Source organism: Canis lupus, chromosome 2 (genome assembly GCF_048164855.1).
Source record: "Canis lupus baileyi chromosome 2, mCanLup2.hap1, whole genome shotgun sequence".
NCBI lineage: Eukaryota > Metazoa > Chordata > Mammalia > Carnivora > Canidae > Canis > Canis lupus.
Genome location: NC_132839.1, coordinates 41305791 through 41331042, shown reverse-complemented (window position 1 = coordinate 41331042; position 25252 = coordinate 41305791). Strand labels below are relative to the sequence as shown.

The 25252-nt window shown below is 40.2% G+C and overlaps 1 protein-coding gene across 2 annotated transcripts in view; it reads right to left on the bottom strand.

The window, feature by feature from the left end:
* Nucleotides 1-25252, bottom strand: part of CHSY1 (chondroitin sulfate synthase 1) — a 73470-nt gene that overhangs the window by 41496 nt on the left and 6722 nt on the right. For both annotated transcript variants that reach the window (XM_072796555.1, XM_072796549.1), the window contains exon 2: nucleotides 14155-14650. In XM_072796555.1, coding sequence (XP_072652656.1) covers nucleotides 14155-14650 — 496 coding nt within the window. The remainder of the gene's footprint in view (nucleotides 1-14154; nucleotides 14651-25252) is intronic.

Sequence of the window (25252 nt, the reverse complement as noted above, 5' to 3'; positions counted from 1 at the left end):
TAAAGGCTTAACTGAATCAATACTCAATTATAACTTTCTCCAGGAATTAATAGTGATTTCTGCCTTCCATGGCAAGTGCCCACTTGGAAACCTTATTGATCTACTTACTGCAACCATTACAAAGTGAAGTAGATCACTTGGTGATCAGCAAGCTCTTTGTCCATTAGGAGTTTTATAGGCCCAAAGATGATAATAGGCTACGCCCTTGGTACATTTCTGTATCAATTAATTAAAGATGTGAAGCAACTTGATAATGGTGCATGCAACTCTATGGAGTGGCCAATCTTTTTTAAAATAAGCAAAAACAAATGTACCTGAATATCAAATTCCATGATAAATAAGATCTCTGTATCACAGGGACACAAGCCCCATCGCTTCTTACACCAAGCAAACAATATTCTAGCTTCTGCCCAGAAGGTGATGGTGGTTGACTATCAGCCATCTTGGTCCACCAGTCGTCAGCTGCCTCCTGAGGTTTATCAGTTTTAAGAAGTAATCCTGTGCATCAGTCATCAGTAGATTTAAAAGTCCAAACAGTGAGTGTTCAGATCCTTCAAGTTCACACTGAGCAAATGCAAATCAAAGATGAGGTCTTCCCAGCTCAGTCTCCTTTGCTGGATCCTTCTCATCTCTGATTTCTAGCCCCTGGAAGCCCCTGAGCTCAGCCATAGACTTTATCTCTACTAACTCCTTCATAGATGTCACTGGTTCTCTGACTTTAAACACTGGAAATGTTGATGACTCACACTCGTGTATCTATAGCCTGAACTTCCTCGTCTTCCTCTTCTTCCAACTGCTCAGGCAACTTTTCTCTCTCCCACATCTCATACCTCAGCAAGTCCTATCAGTTCTACCTTCAAAATTCATCAACAAGCTACCCACTTCTCACCACTCCCACTGCTGCCACCTGCACTAAGCTACGTTTCCCTCTGAGTTACCAGAAGTGCTTGCTCTCCAATCTCCCTGTTCCCCTTCTTGCTTCCCAGCAGTTTCTTCTCCACAGACCAACCAGAGTTGCTTTGAAACAGCTCCCTATACTCCTCTGTCCCAAGCCCCCAGTGGCCTGCCCAGCTCACTTAGCATAGAGTCCACAGTCTTTATCAGGGACAGGCTTTATAGGATCTGGCCCCTTCTACTCATGTGCCCCAGCCACCCACATTCCTTGCTGTCCTAATCATGTATACACTTCCTGCCTCCAGGCCTTTGCATGCCCCATTCCCTCTCCTAGAGATGGTCCTCTCTGGATATAAACAAGGTTCACTTTCTCAGGTGGGCTGGCACTCCCTGACCCCTCTATCACTCTATCTCCTCACCATGCTGTATTTCCTCAGAGAGTTTAGCACCATCTGCCAGTATATGTTTGTCTCCTCTGATGTCTCCATAAAGAAGTAAATGCATCATGAGAGCAAGCATTGCTCTGCTCACTGCTGCAGCCACAGTGTCTAGAACAGGGCCTGTCAGAGAGCAGGCATACAGGATAACTTATTTAAGGAGCTAACCATTTAAAAAATATAAGTGTATTTATATCATCTGGGATATTTCAATTTCCATACCCATCTTCTCCTAATGAAACAACTAGAATTCCAAATTATTGCAGAATCAACTCATAACAATATAAAAAGCCAACAGGCATTCCTCAGGTGGTTTAAAAAAAAAAAAAAAAAGAATGAACTCCTCTTTCTGCCTTAAGTAAACCACATAATTATAAATAAAAACAAGTCTTCTTTCTTAAAATTGAATATTCCTGTTGAAGGGGAATGCACAGGTATTAACGTATACAAAAGGAAAAGTAGTACCTACAGTATTTTTCAATAGAAAAATCCTTGAAAATTAGTGCCAGACAGGAAAGAAAATAACTTTGGACCAATTTCTTTATCCTCACAAGGGCTTACTGAGAGAAAACCCAGGAACAAAACATTATAGGGTTAACCATGATGATGTTAGAGCACTAGCGTTAAATTGCTAAGTGAATGCTGAAAGATTCTTTTTAGCCAGGGAAAAGTTTTGCTGTAATGGTACCATTACAAATTTCTTACAGTAATAACACGGTGCATTATAAGCCTGCTCAAATGATAAGCTCTTTATGAGGGCTAGAAATCTGCAGCCCTCTCAAACAAAGACCTTTCTGTGTTCAATTTCCTAGAAGTCAATAAGCTAAAAATCACATCCTGCACAATATCCACTTAAACTCACAGAAGATCCAGTCTTCTGTGGCTTCACCCCAGTTCCCCAGGGCACTGAGCGGTCAGCACCATACACTCCACTTCTGTGTGTCCAATTTGATCATCTCTGGGGTTTAACTACTTTTTATTTTGAAATAATTTCAGGTTTATAGCAGAGCTGTAAAGACAATAGAAAGAGATCCCATCTCCTGACCCCGCTTCCTCTAATGTCGACAACTTATGTAATTCCACTCTACACTACACATAATAAAACTAAAAACTTGACATTCACATAACACTATTAATGAAACCATAGGCTTTATTCAAATTTCATTGGTTTTTCCACTAATATCTCTTCTCTTCCAATCCAGGACCCTAATGCATTTGCCTGTCATGTCTCCTCAGTCTCTGCCAATCTGTGAAAGTCCCTTAGGCTTTCCTCACTTTTTATGATTTTGCAACTTAGAAGGACAATAGTCAGATATTTTGTATGTCCTTCAACTTGGATATGTTTTCTCAGGACCAGACTGGAGTTACAGCTTTGGGAGGACTAAGGCACAGGTGAAAAGCCATCTAATCCCATCACATCTGAGTACATGATATAAATATCGGCTTAATACTTCTAATGTTAAGGGGGTGTCTGCCAAGTTTTCCACTGTGAAATAACTATTTTTCCTATTCCCTACCCCATTCAAAAAATGATGGTAGCCCACAGTTAAGGGGAGGGAAATTAAGCTCCATCACCAGGAGAGAAAATTATTCAAAAAAATCTGTGAATTACCATAGTAATTAATAAAGACTTTATAACTCCCTCTTTCCTTTTTTTTTTTTTTTTTGAACTGAAATTTGTTTGATTAAACAAATCTCAAGTTATGATTCATGGCAACAAAAGCTGAGGCAAGGAAAAGAAAAAAAGGCAAGCTAAGGCTCAGATTTATAACCAGAACACAAAAACAGACATTTGTAAAATCATCAATTGCAGAGACAAATAGATCTTTAAAAATATCATTTGGTTTTAGCTTTAAACTGTTTGTCAGTTTAATCTCTGGCCAAAAGTTCTTTCTTTTCATCATCACATCAAATAGGACTTCTTTCCTTGTCATTACTCAAGATTTATTGCTGACCAGCACTCATCCTCACTGACTTTCATCCGGCTACACAACTCACTGCAATTAACATGGCTTAGGGGAGAGAAGAAAGGAAAAAAGATTATAAAGCATTAGTCTGTCAAACATATATGATGAGCGGACACTGTATGCCAAGTTCGCTTCCCTGACAACTGAACTGTTAAGTCTCTTACTGGAAAGACCAAAGTTCAAACTCCCTTTTGTCTTCTCTACTACCAGGACAATGCTTTGCATAGAACAGGAATCAAATGAAATGCCAATTAACCAAAACATAACTTTGGTCTCTATATAGTTCCAAAATATCACTGGATCATAAGAAATGTGGCCAAGTATTCATGGCATCGATGGTTCTTACCACATAAGCAAGAAGAACTATCAGAGAAGCCTAGAAACTGCAGATCACTGGACTCCACCTGCCAAGAGTCTGGTTCTGGGTTTGGGCTTGGAAATTTGCTCTAAAACAAACACCTCAAGTGATTCTCTCATAAACAGGTTCTCTTTGAGAAAGCAATCTAGTGTAAGACCTATGGACAGGGGATCCCTGGGTGGCGCAGCGGTTTAGCGCCTGCCTTTGGCCCAGGGTGCGATCCTGGAGACCCGGGATCGAATCCCACGTCGGGCTCCGGTTGCATGGAGCCTGCTTCTCCCTCTGCCTATGTCTCTGCCTCTCTCTCTCTCTCTCTGTGTGTGTGTGTGACTATCATAAATAAATAAAAATTTACAAAAAAATTTTAAAAAAAGACCTATGGACAATGCTAATACATGATGTGTACACACACACACACACACACACACACACACACACACAAATATTCCCACTGAAAAAGGTCCCCATGTCACGGAGTTTGGAAAACTGATGTACAACATGTCTTCTTCTGCCTTACAGAGCTTTACCTCTGACTGTCTCTTCTGACCCAAACATTACGTTACCATCAGGTCCATTCTTGCCTCTGTTCCTTCACAGTCTTAACAGTTCAGTTCAACAAAGACCATTAAATATTGGAATTACAAACTTTACAAAGCTTTGCTGTTGCCATCCCTAGACCTCTTACAAATGTGAAAGGATACCATCCTTATTGTGCAGAACAGTCCGAAAATCTAGTCACTTTTAGAGAAGGGGTGACCCAGATAATTCAAGCCTCTTCCGTACTGTCCTCTCAATCTATCCCACTCCATTGTAGTGGTTCCACAGCCCTACACACTTTCCTGTGTTGCTCACACTATTTTGCCCTGGTTTATTGCTGGTTTACTATTATTAGGTAGTGAGGTATTCTTCATATACATCTGCCCATTTTCACATATTAATAGTAAGTCCTTAGAGCCCATTTTACTCTTATTACCTCAAAATGGCTCATACAGCACTTTGAATACTAATGTAATCTAAAAGGTAGACTGTCAGTTTATTACAGGAAATGAGTTGATGACATGTGTGATCTCAATCTTTTCAACTACAAAGAAAATACTATTCAGCTAATAGCTTAAGATAAAGAAAATGATATACTGATTCCACCTCCTGATTATGTGGCTAAGGAGCCCTTTCCTGTAAACTCAACCAAAGTTAAGTATGACTAGTAGTGACCTTATAATAAGAAAAGTGATTAATAAGAAGGCCTAGAACTATCTTTAACACATTCAAACCACACTTGAACATGGTGAAGACAAAAGCCCTTTGCTTTTAGATCCATACTGCCTCCCTCACAAGCACAAGATTCCAATATACCAAAGTGGTGAAATCATTTCAGAGATGTTTATGTACTTATAGAAGGTTCTGTTGTGCCAGTAAAATAATTACAGGTCCAAAGCAACTAACTTCTCTCCATTTTAGGTCAACTTTGATTTGTTCTGTCAGAATAGTTTTCTCTAATATTTAAAAGCAAAAACGAAGGAGTCCAACACCAGTGTTCCTACAAGTCATATTCAAGTACTTGTTTATACAGGTCAAAACCCATGCAAAGTCCTTAGGGAATGAGTTCTGCATGGCTTAGCTTTTCATTCAGATACTTGAAATATTTCATAAGCCCTAGCTCTGTGCCAAGCACTAGCTAGGTATAATATGCAGCATCTCAATTTATCCTTGAAACAATCCTACAAGGTAGCCAATTTCTTATGCCATTTTTTAAGGACATAAAGGTCCAGAGAAGTTAGGCAACTTGCTGCCCAGGAGGATCACACAGCTGGTAAAGAGTGGAGAATGAACTATAGAGATTCAAGCCCAGGCGTAGTGTGTCCTAGAGCATGTCCTCAATACTCATTCCCCTGCTTCCCTTGACATTTGTGCCATTTGGCCTCATCTTATGCCTCCCTTTTTCTCACCCCATTCCAACATTTGTCCCCTTGCCACATCTTACACATCTCATGTGTTACTCTTTACTATCCATCTCTCTGCACCCCAGCCCAGCCCCAATAGAATAGGAGAGAGCAGGGCCTCTACTTTCTACACTGCTGTGTCCCCAACTAGAACAGTGTCCTGATCATAGCAGATGTCCAGAAGTTATTTGAAAAATAACTTTTTTTTATGAATACTGTTGACCGATTGGTTGAAAGTTTTTCTAATTTTTAGAGCACAACTCCCTGACTCCTTAAGCAGAGGATAAGAGGATATTCAGAGTGATCTATATCACTAGAAAAGGCAAAATTTTAAGCTGTGAAGCTAAGGTTCCATTACTGAGAGTCTTAGCTGACATCAAGGAAAATGATAAAGATGTCCAAAAATTCTCTCCTTCATAAAAGCAAAGAGAACATGAACAAAACAGCTTCCGGCAACCCTTTCAGGACTCTGGATATTAGCCAAAGGCCTAGAATAGCCCAGGAAATATTTATATAAGAAAAACAGTGAAATTTTAGTAGCAATAGTGAATTTTGTGTCATTTTAACTTGCCGATTCCTACTCCCTTTCCCCAGCAATGTGGTAACCTTGAAAACCAACAGTCCACAATCATGGTGAAAACCAGCAGCCTGGCAGCCACTGGAAGGGGACGGAGCAGGACTGGAGCTCCTTCAAAGCCCCATTCCCAGAGAACTGTCATTATATGACCTGCCTAGTGGTTTCCTAGAAGACCCTACTTGTAAGGCTGTATTTATTTGACCTGACTCAGAGCCCTCCTATTACAAAAAGCCTCTTGGCAGGGAAGGGAGAAAATATTTGTCAACAACAATCACAGGCAATTGTTGAATATCATGTTGCCTGCGGAGGTGGCTAACAGCATGGGCAAACACACAGGCTAACCAAAAAGCTTAAAAAGAAAAGTTGAGGTATGATTTGTCCATAAGGGGCTTTGAAAAATTTTAATGTATTTGTGGGAACCTATAAGGCCATGAACATGCATGGAAGTGTGCTCATGTCCAGGGAAGACCAGAGAAGGCCCTAAGCTTTCATCTCTGGTTGACCTTGAGGCTCTGTACAAGCAGGAAGTGAGGCTAAGGAAGAGCTGAAAACTACATGGTAAGTGTTGAAGGCAAACGTTGAGTACACAGAGCCCCTAAGCCAAGACTGGGAGACTTCACAGTTCCAAGCATCAAAGGAAATATTTTCCAATCATTAGCTGACCCCTAAGCAAACCAAGCAGATTTTAGTAGCTATACACACAAAAAAAATACAGACTTTACAAAAAGTCACTAAACAAACAACAGCAACATCATCAAACCCTGGGGAGGGGACAGAATCTGACTACCAGAGTTGATATATTATTTTAAGTATCCCATTTCCAAGAAGAAACTATCAGACAATGCAGGGGGGGGGGGGGGGGGCGGGCGGGTAGTAGCAGCCAATAAGGAGATAGAAATTATTTAAAAAAAAAAAAAAAAAGAGCTATGTGAAAATTCTGGAGTTGAAAGTCATGATAACTGGAACAACAACAACAACAAAAAATCACAACAAATTTGAACAGATAGAAAAAAAGATCAGTAAACCTGAAGACAGGTCAACTGAGATTACCCAGTCTGAGGAATAGAAAGGAAAAAGAATAAAGAAAAATAGAAAAAACCTAAGCATATGCACAAGGCAAAAAAGGAGAACAAGAAAAAGAACAAAAATATTTGAAGAAATAACAGCTGAAAACTTACCAGGTTTGATGAAAAACAATCCACACACCCAAGAAGCTCAACGAACTCCAAGTACAATAAACTCAGAGAACCACACCTAGACATGTCATCATCCAACTACTGAAAGCCAGAGCCTCAAAAGCAGCAAGAAAATAGACTCATTGCCTATAAGGGATCCATGGAAAGATTAACAACGGGTTTCTCACCAGAAACCATGGATGCCAGAAAGCCTCCAATCAAAGTGCTCAAAGAAAAAGACTGTCAACCAAGAATTCTCTACCAACAAAACCATCTTTCAAGAGTGAAGGAGAAATTCAGGCATTCACAGATACACAAAAGCTGAGAGAATCTGTTGCTAGCAAATATATCCTATGAGAAATAGAAAAGGAGGCCTTTCAGCCTGAAGGGAAAGGACACTAGACATTAACTCAAATATACATGAATAAAGGGAATATGGGTAACTGCATAGGTAAATATAAAAGGAGGGCAGCCCTGATGGCCCAGCAGTTTGGCACCGCCTTCAGCCCAGGGTATGATCCTGGAGACCCGGCATCGAGTCCCACGGCATCGAGTCCCACGTCAGGCTCCCTGCACGGAGCCTGCTTCTCCTTCTGCCTGTGTCTCTGCCTCTCTCTCTCTCTGTCACGAATAAATGAATAAAATCTTAAAAAAAGGGAGGGGGGCAATATAAATATACTGTTTGTAACACTTTTTCTCTAATCTGATTTAAAAGACTATGCAAAGCAATAATTATAAATCTGTGTTGATGGGCCTATCCTGTATAAAGATATAATTTGTGTGACAATAATAGGAAGGAATAAGAAGAAAATAGAGCTTTTATCAAAGCAAAGATTTTTGTATGCTCTAATTATTAAGTTGGTATTAATGCAACCTATGTTGTTATCAGTTAAGGTGTTAACTGTAACACTCAGGGTAGCTTCTTCAAAAATAACTCAAAAAAAAAAAATAAAAGTGACAAGAGAGTAAAAATGTATAAAAAAAAACTATGTAACACAAAAGAAGGTAGCACTGCAAGAACAAAGAAACAAAACAGACATGATCTAGGAAACAAACAGCAAAATGACAGACACAGTATCAGTAATGACGTTAAATGTAAATGGATTAAACATCCCAATTAAAAACTGATCCAACTACATGCTATCTATAAGAGACATTTTAGATTCAAAGACACAAACAGGGGTGTCTGGGTGGCTCAGTAGGTTAAGCATCTGACTCTTGATTTCAGCTCAGGTCATGATCTCAGGGTTGTGAGGTAGAGCCCCATGTTGGGCTCCTCGCTCAGTGTGGATTCTGCCTGGGATTTTCTTTCTCCCTCTCCCTCTCCCTCCACCCCTCCCTCAGTGCACACACCCCTCTCTCAGTGAAATAAATTCTTAAAAAAAAAAAAAAAAAACAGGCTGAAAGCAAATGTATGAAAAAGATACACCATGCGACAGTAACCACAAGAGTCCTGGAATGGTTATACTATCAGACAAAATAGATTTCAAGACAAAAATGGTCACTAAAAACAAAGAAGGAAATTTATGATAAAAGGGTTCATCCATCCATGAGTGCAGATATAACAGTTATAAGCATAAATGCATCTAACAGAGCCCAAAAATACATGAAGCAATAACCAACACAAATAAAGGGAGAAACTGACAACCCAACAATATCAGAGACTTCAATATCCCACTTTCAATAATGGGTAGAACAACTAGACAGACAAACACGGAAAAAGACCATGGTCAACATACAAATCAACTAGACCTAAGGGATCCACAGAACACTCCACAGCAGAACACAAGTTCCTCTCAAGTGCATAAACAACACTCTCCAGCGTAACCATATGTTAGGTCATAAAAAAAAAGTCTCAACAAATTTAAAAGAACTGAAATAAAACAAAATATGTTCTCCAACCATATGGAATGAAATTAAAAATCAATAACACAGTGGTGGGTCTTAGACTTCTGTCTGTTCACAGTCTCATTTTATCTTATTTTTCACTTCTTTGTGTCCTTCCCACTCACTGTTGATACAGTCTTTATATAGTAGTGCCCTTTTGTGGATGATCATTGCCCTTATGATCTGTTAGGAGCTTGGAGACTGAGCCATCAAAGCAGAACAAAAAGCTCCATATAAAACCACGCAGGGCTCTACCTTGGAGAAACAGCGTTAGTGATCAGTGTTTGGAGCACCTTATTCTGGCCAACTAGGGGCCTGCCTGGTTCTCGGCCAGGTAAGGTTAACAGCTCAAAGGCATGAGGAAGAAACCCCTAGACACAAGTCAGCTCTATGACAACCAGCATTAAGAAACATTATGTCTTCCATTATTAAAGAAAAAAATTCCCAGGCTTCTCACAGAAAAATGTTCCACATTCCTTTATAAGCCAGTCAGACGAACAAGGAAAAATCTTCTCTTTTTTCATATTTTGCTCTAACTTCCCAAATTCCCTTGATGATATACCTTCCTCACAAAGAACATCACTGATCTTACCCCTTCCCTGTACGGTTTTATCTTTAAGATTACTATCACGAGGGCAGCCCCAGTAGTGCAGCAGTTTAGCGCCGCCTGCAGTCCGGGGTGTCATCCTGGAGACCCAGGATCGAGTGCCATGTCAGGCTCCCTGCATGGAGCCCACTTCTCCCTCTGCCTGTGTCTCTGCCTCTCTCTCTCTCTCTCTCTCTCTTTCTGTGTCTCTATGAATAAACAAATAAAATCTTAAAAAAAAAAAAAAAAGAAACCTTTCCCGCTTTCATTGGTAATGATCATTTTCTACTCGAAATGCCTTCATTACTAGTCAAATGTTCAGTTAAAATAAGAAAAGCAAGATCTGGTTGCTGGTCACCCAGCTGTGTTCTGTTTGTGAAAATCCACCGAGCTCTACACTGACTGACTAATCTGTGCACTTTTCCATAGGTATAATATACTTCAGTAAAAAGTCAAAAATAAAATGAAAAGATTAGGTCAACTGTCTTTATGTTCCCTTATTAAAAGAGTGGTATAGTATTTCATTTGTTTGCCTAAATAAATTGTTTCAAACTTTTCAATAATGTTTCTCAAAAAAATCTTGTGTGCCTTTGACTTATAACGCCAAACTCATGTGAAAAGGGGGAGCCGGGTTTGCATGCTCCACCTTTCCAACAGTATTAACAGCCTCAAGGCCCATATTCTTGCTCTGGGCTGGGAGGTCTCAGTAAGCATTGAGGAGCATTACTAAAATCATCTTATAGTTTAGTCTTCTATATTGCAACCACAACTTCTTAGTATGAAAATGAAGTATTTAAAGTATTTAAAGCCAAAATGCCAAGGTCACAAAAGACAAAGAGGCTTGCGCAAACGGTCCAGCCTGCAGGTGGCTTTGGAGGCATGACAACCAAATGCAATCTCTAGGCTGGGTCCTGTGATGGAGAAGGGAGAAGGGAACACTGTTACATGGGACTGGACTGCGTCAACAGGGAAAATCAGAATATAAATGGTAGGTTAAAGTTTCCATGTTGAATTTAAACTCTACTGTGTTTATATAAGAGAATTTCCCTATTCTTAGTCAAAACACATTGATGTTAAAGTAAAGGGCTACAATGGTAAGATGGTCTTAAATGAGGGGCAGGTCTATGTCCCTGTACGCAGGGATGGGGGAAGACACTCAGGAAGAGTGGAAAAAGATAATGGTATAAAATGTTAACAGGTTAATTTGAGTATAGGGTATATGGATCCTTTGTGCAATTTTTTTTTCTGTGAAATTAAAATTATTTCCAAATAAAGTTTTTTTAAAAGCCACATATTGGGATGCCTGGGTGGCTCAGCAGTTGAGCGCCAGCCTTCAGGCCCAGGGCGTGATCCCGGGGTCCGGGATCGAGTCCCACATCGGGCTCCCTGCATGGAGTCTGCTTCTCCCTCTGCCTGTCTCTGCCTCTCTCCCTGTATGTCTCTCATGAATAAATAAATAAAATCTTTTTTAAAAGCCATATATTAGTAAATAGCCACCAATAATAAGTCAAGCTTAAAAATGAATCTGGATTTTGATTATGACAGTTGTTTCTTTTGAGCCATTTTAATTATGTAAGTGTAATCTCAAGGCATTATTTTAACTTGAAAAAAAAAATTTACACCTTCCAGCTAGATTTATAAGAGCTAAATAAGCACCTTCTGAGACCCAAAGCTTATTAACATAAGTGTCTTTAACATAAGACTCCACCTCAATCATTTCTCATAATGTGAGCTTTAATGGGGAAACTAGATTTACAGGAAGTTCTCATCCACTGGAGGGATTCATCTTGCCTGAGTGGTGAACACAATGATAAATCCTAATAACAACTTAGGTTAAGAGCACTGAAAGCCCTACCAAAAGAAGCAAAAGAAATCAAAGGTCTAATAAAATGGCACATGTCCCCATAGAGGTAATTCTTAAAAATGAGAAAGATGAAGAACTGTGTATGAAAGACAAAATTTTAAATATGCAGAAAAATATCTGGAAGATCATTCCTGTCACCCAAGAGAGGGGAGAATTTCTTATCCAAGACACACAAAGCACAAACCAGAGAGGAAAAGAAAGAAATTTAAGACTACACTTTAAATTCACAAGCACAAACCAGAGAGGAAAAGAAAGAAATTTAAAACTACACTTAAAATTCACAATTTGCATGTGAATACCACATTTAAAATGAAAAGACAAGCCACTTTGGGGAGAAAATAATCTCTCACAAAAGGAGCTCCCAAAAGGGCAGTACCTAGGAAAAGCTGTCACCGTGAGGCATTTACACACATGAAAAGCAGTGGGGACACCACCCAAAGCTGACCACCCCCACACTGCCCACACTTCTTGGGAGAGCCTAGGCAGGGACAGGGAACCACCCAGGGAGCTTCCTCATCCACCAGATCCCTTTACTTATTTAATAAGGTCATTTACAAGGTGCCTCTAGTCAAAGAAATGGCTCCTGGTGTCCAGAAAGGATGATTTCCAGCATCCCAACTTCAAGCCTTAGAGAATTTCGGCTATTACAAAATAACAGGGGGAAACAGCCCTAAAACTATCTCCCAACCCCTGCAGCCCCAGGACAATACTTTCTAACAACATCTTGGCACTACTGCTAGGTCAGAGTTCTTGATAAACAAGAAATTGGCTCTATTGCTATCTACCTAGCAGTATTTAAGATACAACACCGAGGCACGTATTTTTAAAAATTCTCTCAGGGATCCCTGGGTGGCGCAGGGGTTTAGCGCCTGCCTTTGGCCCAGGGTGCGATCCTGGAGACCAGGGATCGAATCCCACGTCGGGCTCCCGGTGCATGGAGCCTGCTTCTCCCTCTGCCTATGTCTCTGCCTCTCTCTCTCTCTCTCTCTCTGTATGACTATCATAAATAAATAAAATTTAAAAAAAAATTATCTCAGAAGGTTGGCCTATCTGTTACAATTCCAGCAGGAGGGCTAGCTTCAGAGATCAAAGGTAGCATAAAACATTCCAAAATACACAAGGCACTACATGTTTTAACCATAATGAAACATACTAAGGTTGTAACTGCTAAATTAAAAATGGGGAAAATGCAGAAACACTGCCTTTTGTATTCTGCTTGAAACCTAATGACATCCCCAAAGAGCTTTCCTCCCTGCAAAAATCCATGACGACAGAGATCCTCCCGATGCCCCCTCCCCCAATCCAGTGACCAATCTTCCCTGCAGGGGCAGGGGTGGGGATGTGGAGGGGGAAGAGACCCACAGAGATCAGAGGTTTCACTCAAATTACATTTGGGATTTAAAAATGTTTCTTTTATAATTAGAAAGGAACATGAAAACTACTTCCTGTATTCTTGAAAATGTTCAGTTCCCTAAGAGTTCCAACGAAAAAACAGTTATTAGGAAACCTTTAAAAGCAAGTTGGGGGGGGGGGGGGGCGGTGAGGGCAAGTACTGGCAAGAATACTCTTTCTTCACTCAGGCCCTTTAGAAAATTAAATCCCAACAAAAGCTAACAGTTTACATCAGAAAGTATGTTTCTTTTTCTCGGGCAAAGGTCTAGAAATTCCCTCTGTTCCTTATAACTATCAGTAGTTTATCGATCTAAACACAACACAACCTAAATAATGTTTTCTACTCTGACTAGTATCAGATCCTGTAACTGCAGGCACATCTGCCAATAAAAACAGAGAAAAGTCAAAAGCTAACTCATGTTCTGGAGAACATTTAAAGAGAAAGCATCTACAAGTCAACTTCCTACAAAAAACTGCACTCATCTGTCAAGGTAACTCAGATTGCCTACCAACTATTCAATAAAGAACAACCATATTGCAACTTACCAATTACAAATTAACTGTCTAAAAAGTCAAGGTTTAAAATATATGCAAAGTCAAATGCTATTGGCTTTTTTAAAAATATCATTACTCATTTTATGAATTCTAAACATGTCAAGTTTTAAAACTGTGTGGGTCAACATGACCAGATAAGAAAAGTCAGGCCTTTGGGAGAAGAGGGACAGGGAATGTTGACACACTTGAAATCACATCTGCAGAATCAGCAAAAGTCAGATTAGATGAATTTTCTGGATAATCATGAAAATATCACCGTTACCTACAGTGAACTATAGCGTTTCTTTGGGCTCCAAATGCCATTACTAACTAAGCTTTCAGGACAAAAGTACAGAAGGTATGTCCTAAAAATGAAGGATAAAAGGTGCTAAAGGAATTCAAATTATAAAAACTAAGGTAAAAATGTGCAATAACTTCATTACCAACTTCAAGCCTTAAAGAAGGCTTATATTATCAGTGGTTTCCTATGATTGGTTAGCAACTAATGATGAAATTAACAAAATTTTTTTTTTCTGTTCTTACCTCATAAGACCAGACACACTGCACCCCCGCAAACCTCCGGACACATCTTCCCACCTCCACGTCCTCATGAGTAGTGTACATTTCTCGGAGACACTTTCCAATGTGTGGTACCATTCTCCGGAGAACCTCCCGGCTCATGATCACACCGGGTCCCCCCATGCAGAAGTTCTCACCGGGTTCCAGGGCCAGTTTCCCCATTTCTTCCGTAGTGCCCAGTCCTGTCTGCCCAAGAAAGAGGGGCTCACTGCTATTCAAACTCCTCAGAAAATTCTCCAGACGGTCTCCTTTGATATACACGTCATCGTCTGCTCTCATAAACCATTCATACTTGTCCAAGTAGTGGTCATGCATGTACTTGAGCATCATGAAAGACTTCTTCTGGGGTGGGTAGGAGTCGTCCACGCCCCGTAGTGGCACTATTGGAATTGGTATCGATGTGTCTGAACCCTCACTAGAGAAGAATTCGACTTTCCCAGGAATTGTCTTGGACCATGTTCTGGAATTAAAATAAGTACCAGTGAGAGAACAGTTTATTTCAAGCTTCTCATTTCCAGAAATTCATGTATCTACTCATGTTAAATCACTGTGTGTTCAACAGGAATGATAAAAAAGCTACTTGACCTGCTTCCTTTCCTTTAACGGCAGCCCAGGCTACGAGGTATTGCAAAGCCCAAATTCACTTTCAAAAGAACCCCAACAAAAAAGAATGATGAAGTGTTAAAATTTTTCCAGGATAACTAAGTTTCAGCTGTGGCTGAAAACCAAATTGGCAGGGTACCAAGGTCTGGATCTCCAGGTCAATTTTCTGATACTATCAAGTCCCTACCCACAAACTCCTCCACTCAATAAGACAATTAAAAAATCAAATTCTTTTATTTTGGCCTCCCTTCCCCTATGATCCTGCTTTGTTTCTTAAATTCCACATATGAGTAAAATCATATAATTGTCTTTCTGATTGACTGATTTCACTCAGCATAATAAAACAAGACAAAATTAGAGAGAGACACAAACCATAAGAGACTCTTAACTCTAGGAAACAAACTGAGGGTTGCTGGAGGGCAGGTAACTGGGATGGGCATTAAGGAGGATACTTGATGTCATGAGCATTGAGTGTGATACACAACTGATGAATCACTGCACTCTACCTCGAAAACTAGTAATACACTATATGTTAACTAACTGAATTCAAATAAAAAATAAAATTATTTTAAAAAAATCAAATTCTTCAATGAAGTTTCTCTGACTTCACATCAAGTGCCAAGTATGTGCAAGGCCAGGGGGATGCATGCAAAACACAGACACCGATTCATGGAGCTGTCATTGGGAGAGACAGAGGTTTATCAAAGCAGTCACATGTCACACGCAAGTGTACATAATGGTAGAACTAAAACATGCACTCTGAAAGAAAGGCACCCAGACTGACTTAAAGAGCAAACAGAAAGAACGCAAACTAGACACATAGCGCAGAGAATGCTTCGCCGAGACAGAGGTGACTGTCAGGCTGCATGAGGGGAGCAGACACCCTTCGCGCTATACAAGCTATGGAAGGAATGGGGTAGAAGTAGATGAGAGGGGTGCTTTCTGCAGTCCTCCGGGGTGCCGTGGAGGAGAGGCCTGAGGCCACAGGTGAGAACTGCTTTGACAGCCCAGGTGACAAGTGTCTTCAGGGGGTGCTGCTCCTCCCACTGCTGGAGGAGAAACTGGTGATGAATGAGAAAGAAACAGTAAGCAATCCTGCTGCCAAACACCTGATTGAAGGCCATCGGGTTATCTTTTCTTATGCTTTCTTCATACTCATAGTAGTTCATCTAAAAAACGCATTTACACAGGTGACTTCTAGGATAAATTGATCACAGAATATAAAATGAAGCAGTTAATTCAGCCCTAATATTATAAAAAAGAACCCTTCCCAGGTGCTATTCTTCCCCAATATATTTTTGTTTTACTTATCTGTCACAATTATACATATTGTGGTGAAAAGTGACCTTGAAGTGTGAATGAAAACCACACACATCTTAAATGTAAAGTCTTAGGAAGAGAAAAAGATACAACCAAACCTCTGGTGAAGGGGTACAGAAGTAGGGAAATGAGAATGGCGGGGGAGGGGATAAAGAGAACTTGATCTCTTTATTCTAAGTGTCTCTAAATTGAGAAAATTTTTATAAACACAATATATTACTTTTTTGGAAAAGAAAATTTAACGTGAAACTTATCATTTTAACCATTTTTTTTAATTTTTATTTATTTATGATAGTCACAGAGAGAGAGAGAGGCAGAGACATAGGCAGAGGGAGAAGCAGGCTCCACGCACGGGGAGCCCGACGTGGGATTTGATCCCCGGTCTCCAGGATCTCCCCCTGGGCCAAAGGCAGGCGCTAAACCGCTGCGCCACCCAGGGATCCGATCCTTAACCATGTTTTTAAGCATAATGTTCAGTGCAATTAAGCACATTCACATTGTTCTTAACATCAACACCTTCCTCCATCTCCAGAACCTTTACATCTGCAAAACTAAATTTCTACTGCAAGGCATTATTTTTTAATTCCATAAACAATCTACAATGAAGCACTTAAAAAGCAATTATTGGCTTTTAATTCTCTTCCTAGCCCAAATATTAGGAATACAAAATGACTTCAAACTTCTCTCATTCAATGGGGCGCCTGGGTGGCTCTGTTGGTTAAGCATGTGCCTGTCTGCCTTGGGCACAGGTCATGATCTCAGGGTCCTGGGATCCATCCCCTGCCTACTCAGCCAGGGAGTCTGCTTCTCCCTCTTTCTCTCTGCCCCTCCATTCCATGTTCTCTCTCTCTCTCTCTCTAATAAATACATAAAAATCTTAAAAAAAAAAAAAACTCTAATTAAGCAGAGGAAGAATTCAGTGAACTTTTTGTCAAACATGCTTCTTCTTGAAAAACCAAGGACTAAATATACATCATTTTTCATCAAAACTAGAATGTTAACTGTAAGATACACCATTGTTTTTTGTACCAATAAGATAGAAAAAAAAAAGTGCCAATCATAACCACAAGATGCCAGCAACTGTAAAATGTATCCTGATTTGAGATGTTAAAATGTGGGGGCGGAAATGTGCATCTTCAAATGATGGAAGACAGCAGCAGTAATGTTTTCCCCTTAATACCTATGGATTTAAAATGGGCCTATGGAGTCTTATGCCATGTACAAAACTTTTTAACCAAGAATTCGGTATATATGGAACCTGATGGGACTCCAGATGCTGTACCAGGTACTATATACTTCATTTTCAGAAAGCATAAGCTCCTGAAGAAAAAGGTTGAAAAGTAAATGTGGCAGGAACAGGGCAATTAAAGAGAAACCACCCTTTCCATTAAGAGACAAGTCTTTTTAAAGATGAGAATGAACTACAACCTACACAGAATATATAATATAACCTAAAGACCCCCTTCTAGCATGCTAATCTAGAGGGGAGACAACCTCCCACCCCCAGGAACTTGGTGACAACAAAGGTGTTGAAGACATACTAAGAGGACCCCCATTCAGGTCAAGGAGCCCGATTCCTTCCTTCAGTAGAAATTTTTGTTTGGCGGTCACAACAATTATTTGAAAAAGTAAATAATTTCAGTAGTTGGCACATAAGTGAAGTCAAGACATCCTGCTCACTTAAATGAAAAAAGTGACTTAAAGTGTTGTGTGTGTGTGCACGGAAACCTGCAGAAATCATTTCTGAGACATTTCCAAGTGAGTTTATCACTTTCCATAAGACACACTACCATTTCCTACCATTCCTACATGCAGAAAGAACCTGATTTAATCAAACCACAACCAGAAAACAATTACTAAGAGGTAAAATTCACAGGCCTGATGGAGTTAAAATATACTACCATTCACAGTACTTCTGAAATGTAATTTAAAGCTAAATAGTCTGTGTTATCTCATAACTGATTACACATGGATAGTGAATAAAATCAACTAAACTTTAGCTTCTACCCAATTGCTTCTGAACTAAAATGTGATTAATACAAAAGACTAAGTTCAAAACAGCAACTATGGAAGTAGCCAAACCCCAGAAGCTGTTAAGATCCTAAAACACCATGACATTCCCTGAGATGTGAGGTGGGTAAGCCAATGTCTGCCTTCAAAGGAACCACCTATTCAAGAGACGGCACAGTACGATGGTTAAGAGCATGGGTTCTGGAATCAGGCTTTTGGGGTAAGAGTCCTGGCTTCACTCGGGGTAAGCCTCTGTGTGCCTCCCCCTCCTTGTCTGTCAGCTGGGGACAATCATGCTACCTGCCTTACAAGGTTGCTGGGCGGGTCAGATGGATTCAAAATCTACTGTGCTCAGACATCAGCCCAGCACGCAGTAAGCATTATGTCAGTGTAACTTATTAGGGAAGACAGGAATGTGCAAATAAGACAGTGAAAGAGAAAGTGTGGGCTGAACCTGAAGCAATCGGTCACAGGATCACACACCACTGTGGAGGCATTACAGAAAACGTCACTTCTCACATTTCTGGCTAAAAACCTGACACTCAAGCTATCTGCAAGAATTCCGATTTACTGTCAATCTTAGACAACGTTAGGGTGGAAGTCTAGTAAGACCTTAACTTTTAAAACCGTTTTCACTTCTAAACACTGGAATCCTTCATCTCAGCCTGAGCATCAAAATGCATTTTCGTCTGGATTCCGACATGCCCCAGCAGACACTCAAAGGAAGTGCTAACAGAACAACCATCACTGAAGCGATTAATGCCTTAACTGTGACTTGAAATCATGTAATTTGTCTAAGAAGAGAAACCAATTAATTTTAAAAACAGACAATCTAACCTCAAATCATCCTTAAAAGCCTCTCTGCAGTTTTATGGTAACTCCACCCAATTATTATCTTTTCCTTTTTAGGTAACCCAGGGAAAAACCTCAAGCTGGCCTCTTCTGTTCTAAATGACTGGTAGTTTGAGGGAAATCTCTCAAAATGAAGTTTCTGCAAATCCTCCAATCTTAAGAAATTATGATCTTTTCATTTACGGTACCTTTGGCTTCAGGAGCTCTGGAAAGTTAGAGTATTCTGGAACAGAAATCATGATTCACCATCCTGGGGGACTTGGGGGCGTGCCTTAATAATGGGAAAGAAGTAAAGGAGACACTGCAGAAGAAGCAAGACCGGCCTTCTTTCCGTGACAGAAACAGGTCAAGCTCCTTATTTTCATAAGCAAATGTCAACTTTGCCGTCGACACATTTGTTACCGGGAGCAAAGAGTTCTCCCTTAATTGAAACCACAGAACATTTGCAGAGGCCCTTGCCAGCAAGCTCAATTTTCAATGCACTGATAACCAACTCTTGCTAAAGCACAGATAAGACAATTGAAATTGGAGAGAGCCAAGCAAGCTATCATCTTTTCCTCCTGGCCTCTAAATGCTATCCCTACACCAAGTTAAATCACAGTTAAGTGATGCAGCTGGACAATATTAGCTTTGCTAAGGAATGCCTTTGCTGACTCAGGACTTCTCATAGTCTCCCTTTCTGTCTGGTTATTGTTTTCAGAAAAACTATGTAAAATACACTTCTGTACAAAAGTGCATCTATAGCATGACTCCTGTCTGAAGGACACATTCATAATACATGGACAAATTTAATAAGCAGGCAAGAGTACATCCTTGTGACGTGTACTATTAAAGGAACAAAAGTACACATACAAAAATATTGTACAACTTTAACCCAAAAGTGTTTACTATGATTATTTTTGGATGGAGGACCAGAAAACATTTAATTTTCTTCATATTTTCTACATTTTCTGAATTTTCTGCAACAGATAGGTATATTTAGAATTGAAAAAAAAATTTTTTTCTTAATCTAGTAAAAACTTTAAGCTAAAAAGGATCCAAAGAAATGAAAAGATTTGACATCAGAAAATTCTACTTCTGTAATAATTTTTATTCTATCCAATGGACAAAAACTAAAGAAAAATAGAGTAAGATTGAGTACTTTCTTTCACATTTTCTGATTTTTAATACAGTGATTTTTATAAGTAAGAGAGAGAGATCTTCTGTGATTTTCCCCCAAAATCACAGTTAAATATATTGTCAGACAGTTATAGTGAGAAGTCTGAAAGGACTCATAGGATCCAATATCCTCAGAATTTGGAGTCATGGAAGGAAGGGAGACTATCATTTTTTCCCCTTGTAGAACTGACAGGTAATAAGAATGTGTGTGTGTGTGTGTATACATATATATATACATATACACACACGCACATATATTTGTATTCTTCCCTATAATAGAAAATATTTAAGATAATGTAACCAAAAGGCATATAGAATGAAAATGTGAGCAAGAAAATTAGGCCAAAGTAAAACAAAAGTAAGGAAGTCAGAGCAAGGCAGGACAGTGGTACCTGTACCAGGGCAGGTGAAATCCTGGTAGGAGCTGCCTGCTCAGCTCTGTGCTCACAGGAAACATGGAACCAACCAGAGATCTCTGCAAAGACGCCACCCTGACCAAGGGAGCCACATGGTGAGACCAACCGCCATCACGTGGTCTGTCTGTCTGCTAGCGGTGAGACCCGATCAGCAGGCAACCACAAGATGCTGCAGGACTGTGTTTCCCACTGCTCGGGGTGAAGTGAAAGGAGGATTCTAGATACTAAGACCTGACAGAAATTTCTGCCCCTGGGGCCCATGGGACGGAAAGCAGGGCAAATACAGTGAGTTTCCTTATAGGAATCTGATGGAGCAGCAATCTTAGCTCATGCTCCCAAAAAAGTACAGAGGACAGTTCTTTGCTCCCAGTCAGAGCAGCCATGCACTGGAACTTCATCAGGCCTTGGGAAAACTCCAAGGTCTTCCAAGGCTCTCAAGTGATGATGACTCAAGGCCTCTCCTGGAGCTGAAGGAATGCCCTTTGTCAGGATGCTATAAGCATTATTCAATCCATTATCTCTGTCCTGTGTGGGTATGAGGAACAAGTGTACTTAGCTGGTTACCCTTCCCCTTACGTGGTTTCCGGATACCAGTTTCCTCTTCTAAAGTCTAACTGTCTTACTGGGTAACCTTATGACGTGAGCAATCTCAATTCTTTCTGGAAGTAGGTGGGGGGAATAGAACAGAAATCACAAATCATGGGGGAAAAATTTTTCAAGAGAAATCAAATTATATTCCTTACCATTAATCCTAAAAAGTAGACTTAAGGTGAAAGCAAGCATTAAGACTTTTTTTCTCCTGAATAAAGCTGTTGGTGGATGGATTACAGCTTCCCACCTCAACAATGGCCTGGGCACTAGCCCAGGAGGCAGTTCCAAGGTATTAAGGGCTAATAGCAACTTGCCCTTTGAGCCCAGGTTCACAGCAAACAATGGAAATACTCATCAGTACAGACCACAAAAACGCCCTTTTTGAAACCTAAGAATTAAAATTTGGACTGTTAAAAACAGAAGGCAATTTCTGGTCTCGTGATACATTTCCGAAGCTTCAGATCTTGGAGAGCTACCTCATATGGTTTCTATTTTGCTGCTGTACACCTAAAAGTGTAAACATTCAACTAATTCTTAATTGTGCATAAACAAAATTTGTTTTCAAATTTAATTTTAAGCAAAACAAAACACATGTGCGCACACACACACACACAGCAACAAAAAAGTGTTGTTTAATGCAAACAATAAAACCACCCTGAGCCTATGCTGGCCGACCCCTTTTGCAAAGTCAGTCTTCCTGTGTCAAGGTACTTCCTGGTACAGACCCGCTTAGCAGCTCTCCACAGCCACCCTTCAATAAAGCAGTTACCCGGTATGGAGTACTAGGCTGAGGGCATTAGAAACTCAGCCTGTGACAGTCCTATGCAGTGCGTGAAGTATAGTTACCCACATTATAGTTACCCACATTTTACAGATGAGGAGACTGAGGCACGGGCCAGATAAATAATTTCCCAAGGTCATAAAGCTAATAAACGTAGAAGTCAGAATGCAAACGAGGTCTGACTTCTAAAGCTTCTGCTGGCCAGCTAACTGGCTTCTCCATCCCGCACACTTATTTCTAGGTTATCACCCACATTTCCTTTGCAGTCCTTCCTCCACTAAAAAAGCTGAGAAAATAGATCCCAGAAAAGGAGAGTAGCCTTACACCCAACCCACTTCAGCCACTTCCACTGTCTCGCCTGGCAGAAACCTGCCTGTTGAGGACACCTCTTCAGAGTCAAAGCCGGATTTAATTGAAGGTCAGAAGACTATTTAAAAGGTAGCTTCTGAAACGCTCATTCCCTTTGGGTCCTTTGGTTTCTATAAATCCTGCCTGATTATTTTCCAGCAATAGGCTAGGAAATACACAGAAGAAAATCCCAACAAAAAAGCAGCCTTCACACCTGGGCTCAACTTACAAAGCAATTGTTTTAATGGCACTAATTAACTATATTTTCAATAATCCTCAGGTTTTGCAAGCCCAGGGTGGCTATCAAATCAGAGCAGAATACACCTTTTGTTTCAAGATTTTATTTACCTGAGAGAGAGAGAGAGAGAGAGAGAGAAAGGAGAGAGAGAGAGAGAAAGAGAGAGAGATCATGAGCAGGGGAAAGGGCAAAGAGAGAAAGAGAAGCAGGCTTCACAGGGAGGTGGAGGGGTAGGTCTCAGGAGCTGGGATCAATGACTTGAGCCGAAGGCAGATGCTTAACTGACTGAGCCACCCAGGCACCCGAACACTTTCTTCTTTGTAATCATCCACAAACCAAGGTCATCAGTTATAGAGCCAAAACCATAGCTATACATGTTTCAGAAAGGACACTGAAGTAAGGTGAGCAGATGAACAGCTTTGCAACTTTTTTTTTTTTTTTAAGATTTTATTTATTTATTCATAGAGACAGAGAGAGGCAGAGACACAGGCCGAGGGAGAAGCAGGCATCATACAGAGAGCCTGACGTGGTACTCGATCCAGGGTCTCCAGGATCACGCCCTGGGCTGCAGGCGGCGCTAAACCGCTGCGCCACCGGGGCTGCCCCTTTGCTACTTTTAGGGGCTGCCCCTTTGCTACTTTTAAATCGTAACCAAGTTTCTTGTTCCCCTAATTCCATCCACAGGCGCAACAGATGGAGACACTGAATATTTACATTAGCATGTGGAAGCTAGGGCCTTCACATTAAAAATGCTGTCACCTAATTCTCCCAAGTACTACCTGGAATTGTGAAGTTAAGGTAACTAAGGAAAATACATTTACAGTAACCAAATACTTTATCAGGACAGGATTAACTGTTACTTACTGAAACAAGAATGACCTGGGACCCAAGCCCCAGGGTGCCATCCGTGCCCAGCAGTGTTGCAAGACCCTAAGTGCTCAAAACTGCACTCCCATTTCCTTCCAAGCGCTGTCCTCTCCTCCTTTTTTTTTAAACTGTAGCTCTGTAGCTTTATTACAAAACAATTGTTCGCTACAAAATAATTCAAAAGTATAGAAAAGGGCCAAGAATATGAAAAATCATTCAGCATCGTGTGTATATTCTTTCACACTTTCTTTTCTCTGCTACACAAACACATGAGATTATTTTGTTCACTTTAAACAAAAGTGACCTCATACCGGGCATACAATTTTACTTAATTTAAATATATTGTGAATCTCTCTTCATTTCAGTAAACATATTTCAGTTGCATCATTTTTTCGTGTCTAGAGAAGCAGACTGCAGTATGGACGAATCAGTGAAATCAATTATGGTCCACAGTTCCTAAAGCAGGACATGAAAGATAACCTACTTGGAATTTCCACTTTGTACCTACATCTTTGAGCACATCTTTAAATCCCTTTGAAAAATTCCAGAGGAAATGCTAGATTTCAGATCTCAGACTCAAAATGCACAATCCCATTGTTCCTTCACTACTTCCCATGTTTCTACGAATGTGTTGTCTCTGCCTCAAAATTCCTATTCATTGAGACTAAGTGAGGGAAAGGGGGCAGGGGTGTGGGTGAGGCCTTTCCCGATCCTCTTCATAAATGAGTACAGGCCTCCTTTTCCTGTGTCCCAGAGCAGTTAGTCTAGGCACCCTGTGAGCCCTCATCACCAGTATTACCATTTCTTTTCCTCCCTAGATGACAAATCCTGCAAGGATAGATTAATCCGTTTTCAATAGAGAGCAGCCTAATGAATAGACCAGGGAAGTGAAACTAGCCATGTGATGAAAAACAAAACTGTGTATAAACTTCTGCTGACAACCACAGCTATCCTTGGAATATTCTAACTATTTGAGGGCATCAATATCCGGAACCATGACACAGAAAACTAAACTCATATTGAGGACTGCATACTCCACCAGTCATCTTATACAGGGAATTCAGAACATGAAACGGGTTGTGCTCCAAAAAGTTAATTTACAGGTCAATTATCCAGATTATAGAAGGCAGTCAGTAAGTTTTTGCCAAACTGAATTCTATTGAGAAAGAAAGTACTGCTCTAAACAGTTTCAAGATAAGTATGGTTTACTGAGTTCAAGAATAAGGAAAGGAACCCTGAGATTTGCTCATTAAGGCTGGTAAAAGAGCAGTGTGCCTTCACTGAAAGCTTTCGGAAGAGGCCATTAGCTGCTACAACAACATCTTGCAACAAGATTCCTCTATCTACAGCTAGTGTTTCTGAAACTTTCTTCCCACAGTTCCCTACAGACTGATGCTAATCTTTAATGGTGCCCTTTATCACTCCTGGGGCAAAGAAGGGAAACCATCCAGCTCTTTCTTCTGAGAAAGTAAAGAAAGAACAAAAACGGTTCCCCATCTTCAACCCAGGGGAGGTAAGAAACAAGACAAAAAGAAAGTGTTGGATTAGCTGAGCATCCTGGGCATAAGAAAGGATTAAAAAGCCAAGTATGTATGGTTTTTTGTTTTGTTTTGTTTTTTGTTTTTGTCAAACTATTTATTAAAAAGAAAATCCAAACGGTATCAAAATGCTCCCAGCATGAACAGGTAAGTGTAGCCAAGAAATGTTTGAAACAGAAGAGGAACACAGAGGAATTTGTCTACCGGATATTAAAAAATTATTCAACTTCCAATAATTTCAATGGGTGGTACTGGCACAAGAACAGAGAAAAAGATCAGTGGAACAGAATAAGAAGTCCAAAAACATACCCAGGAATTTTGAGTATAATGAAGATGGCAT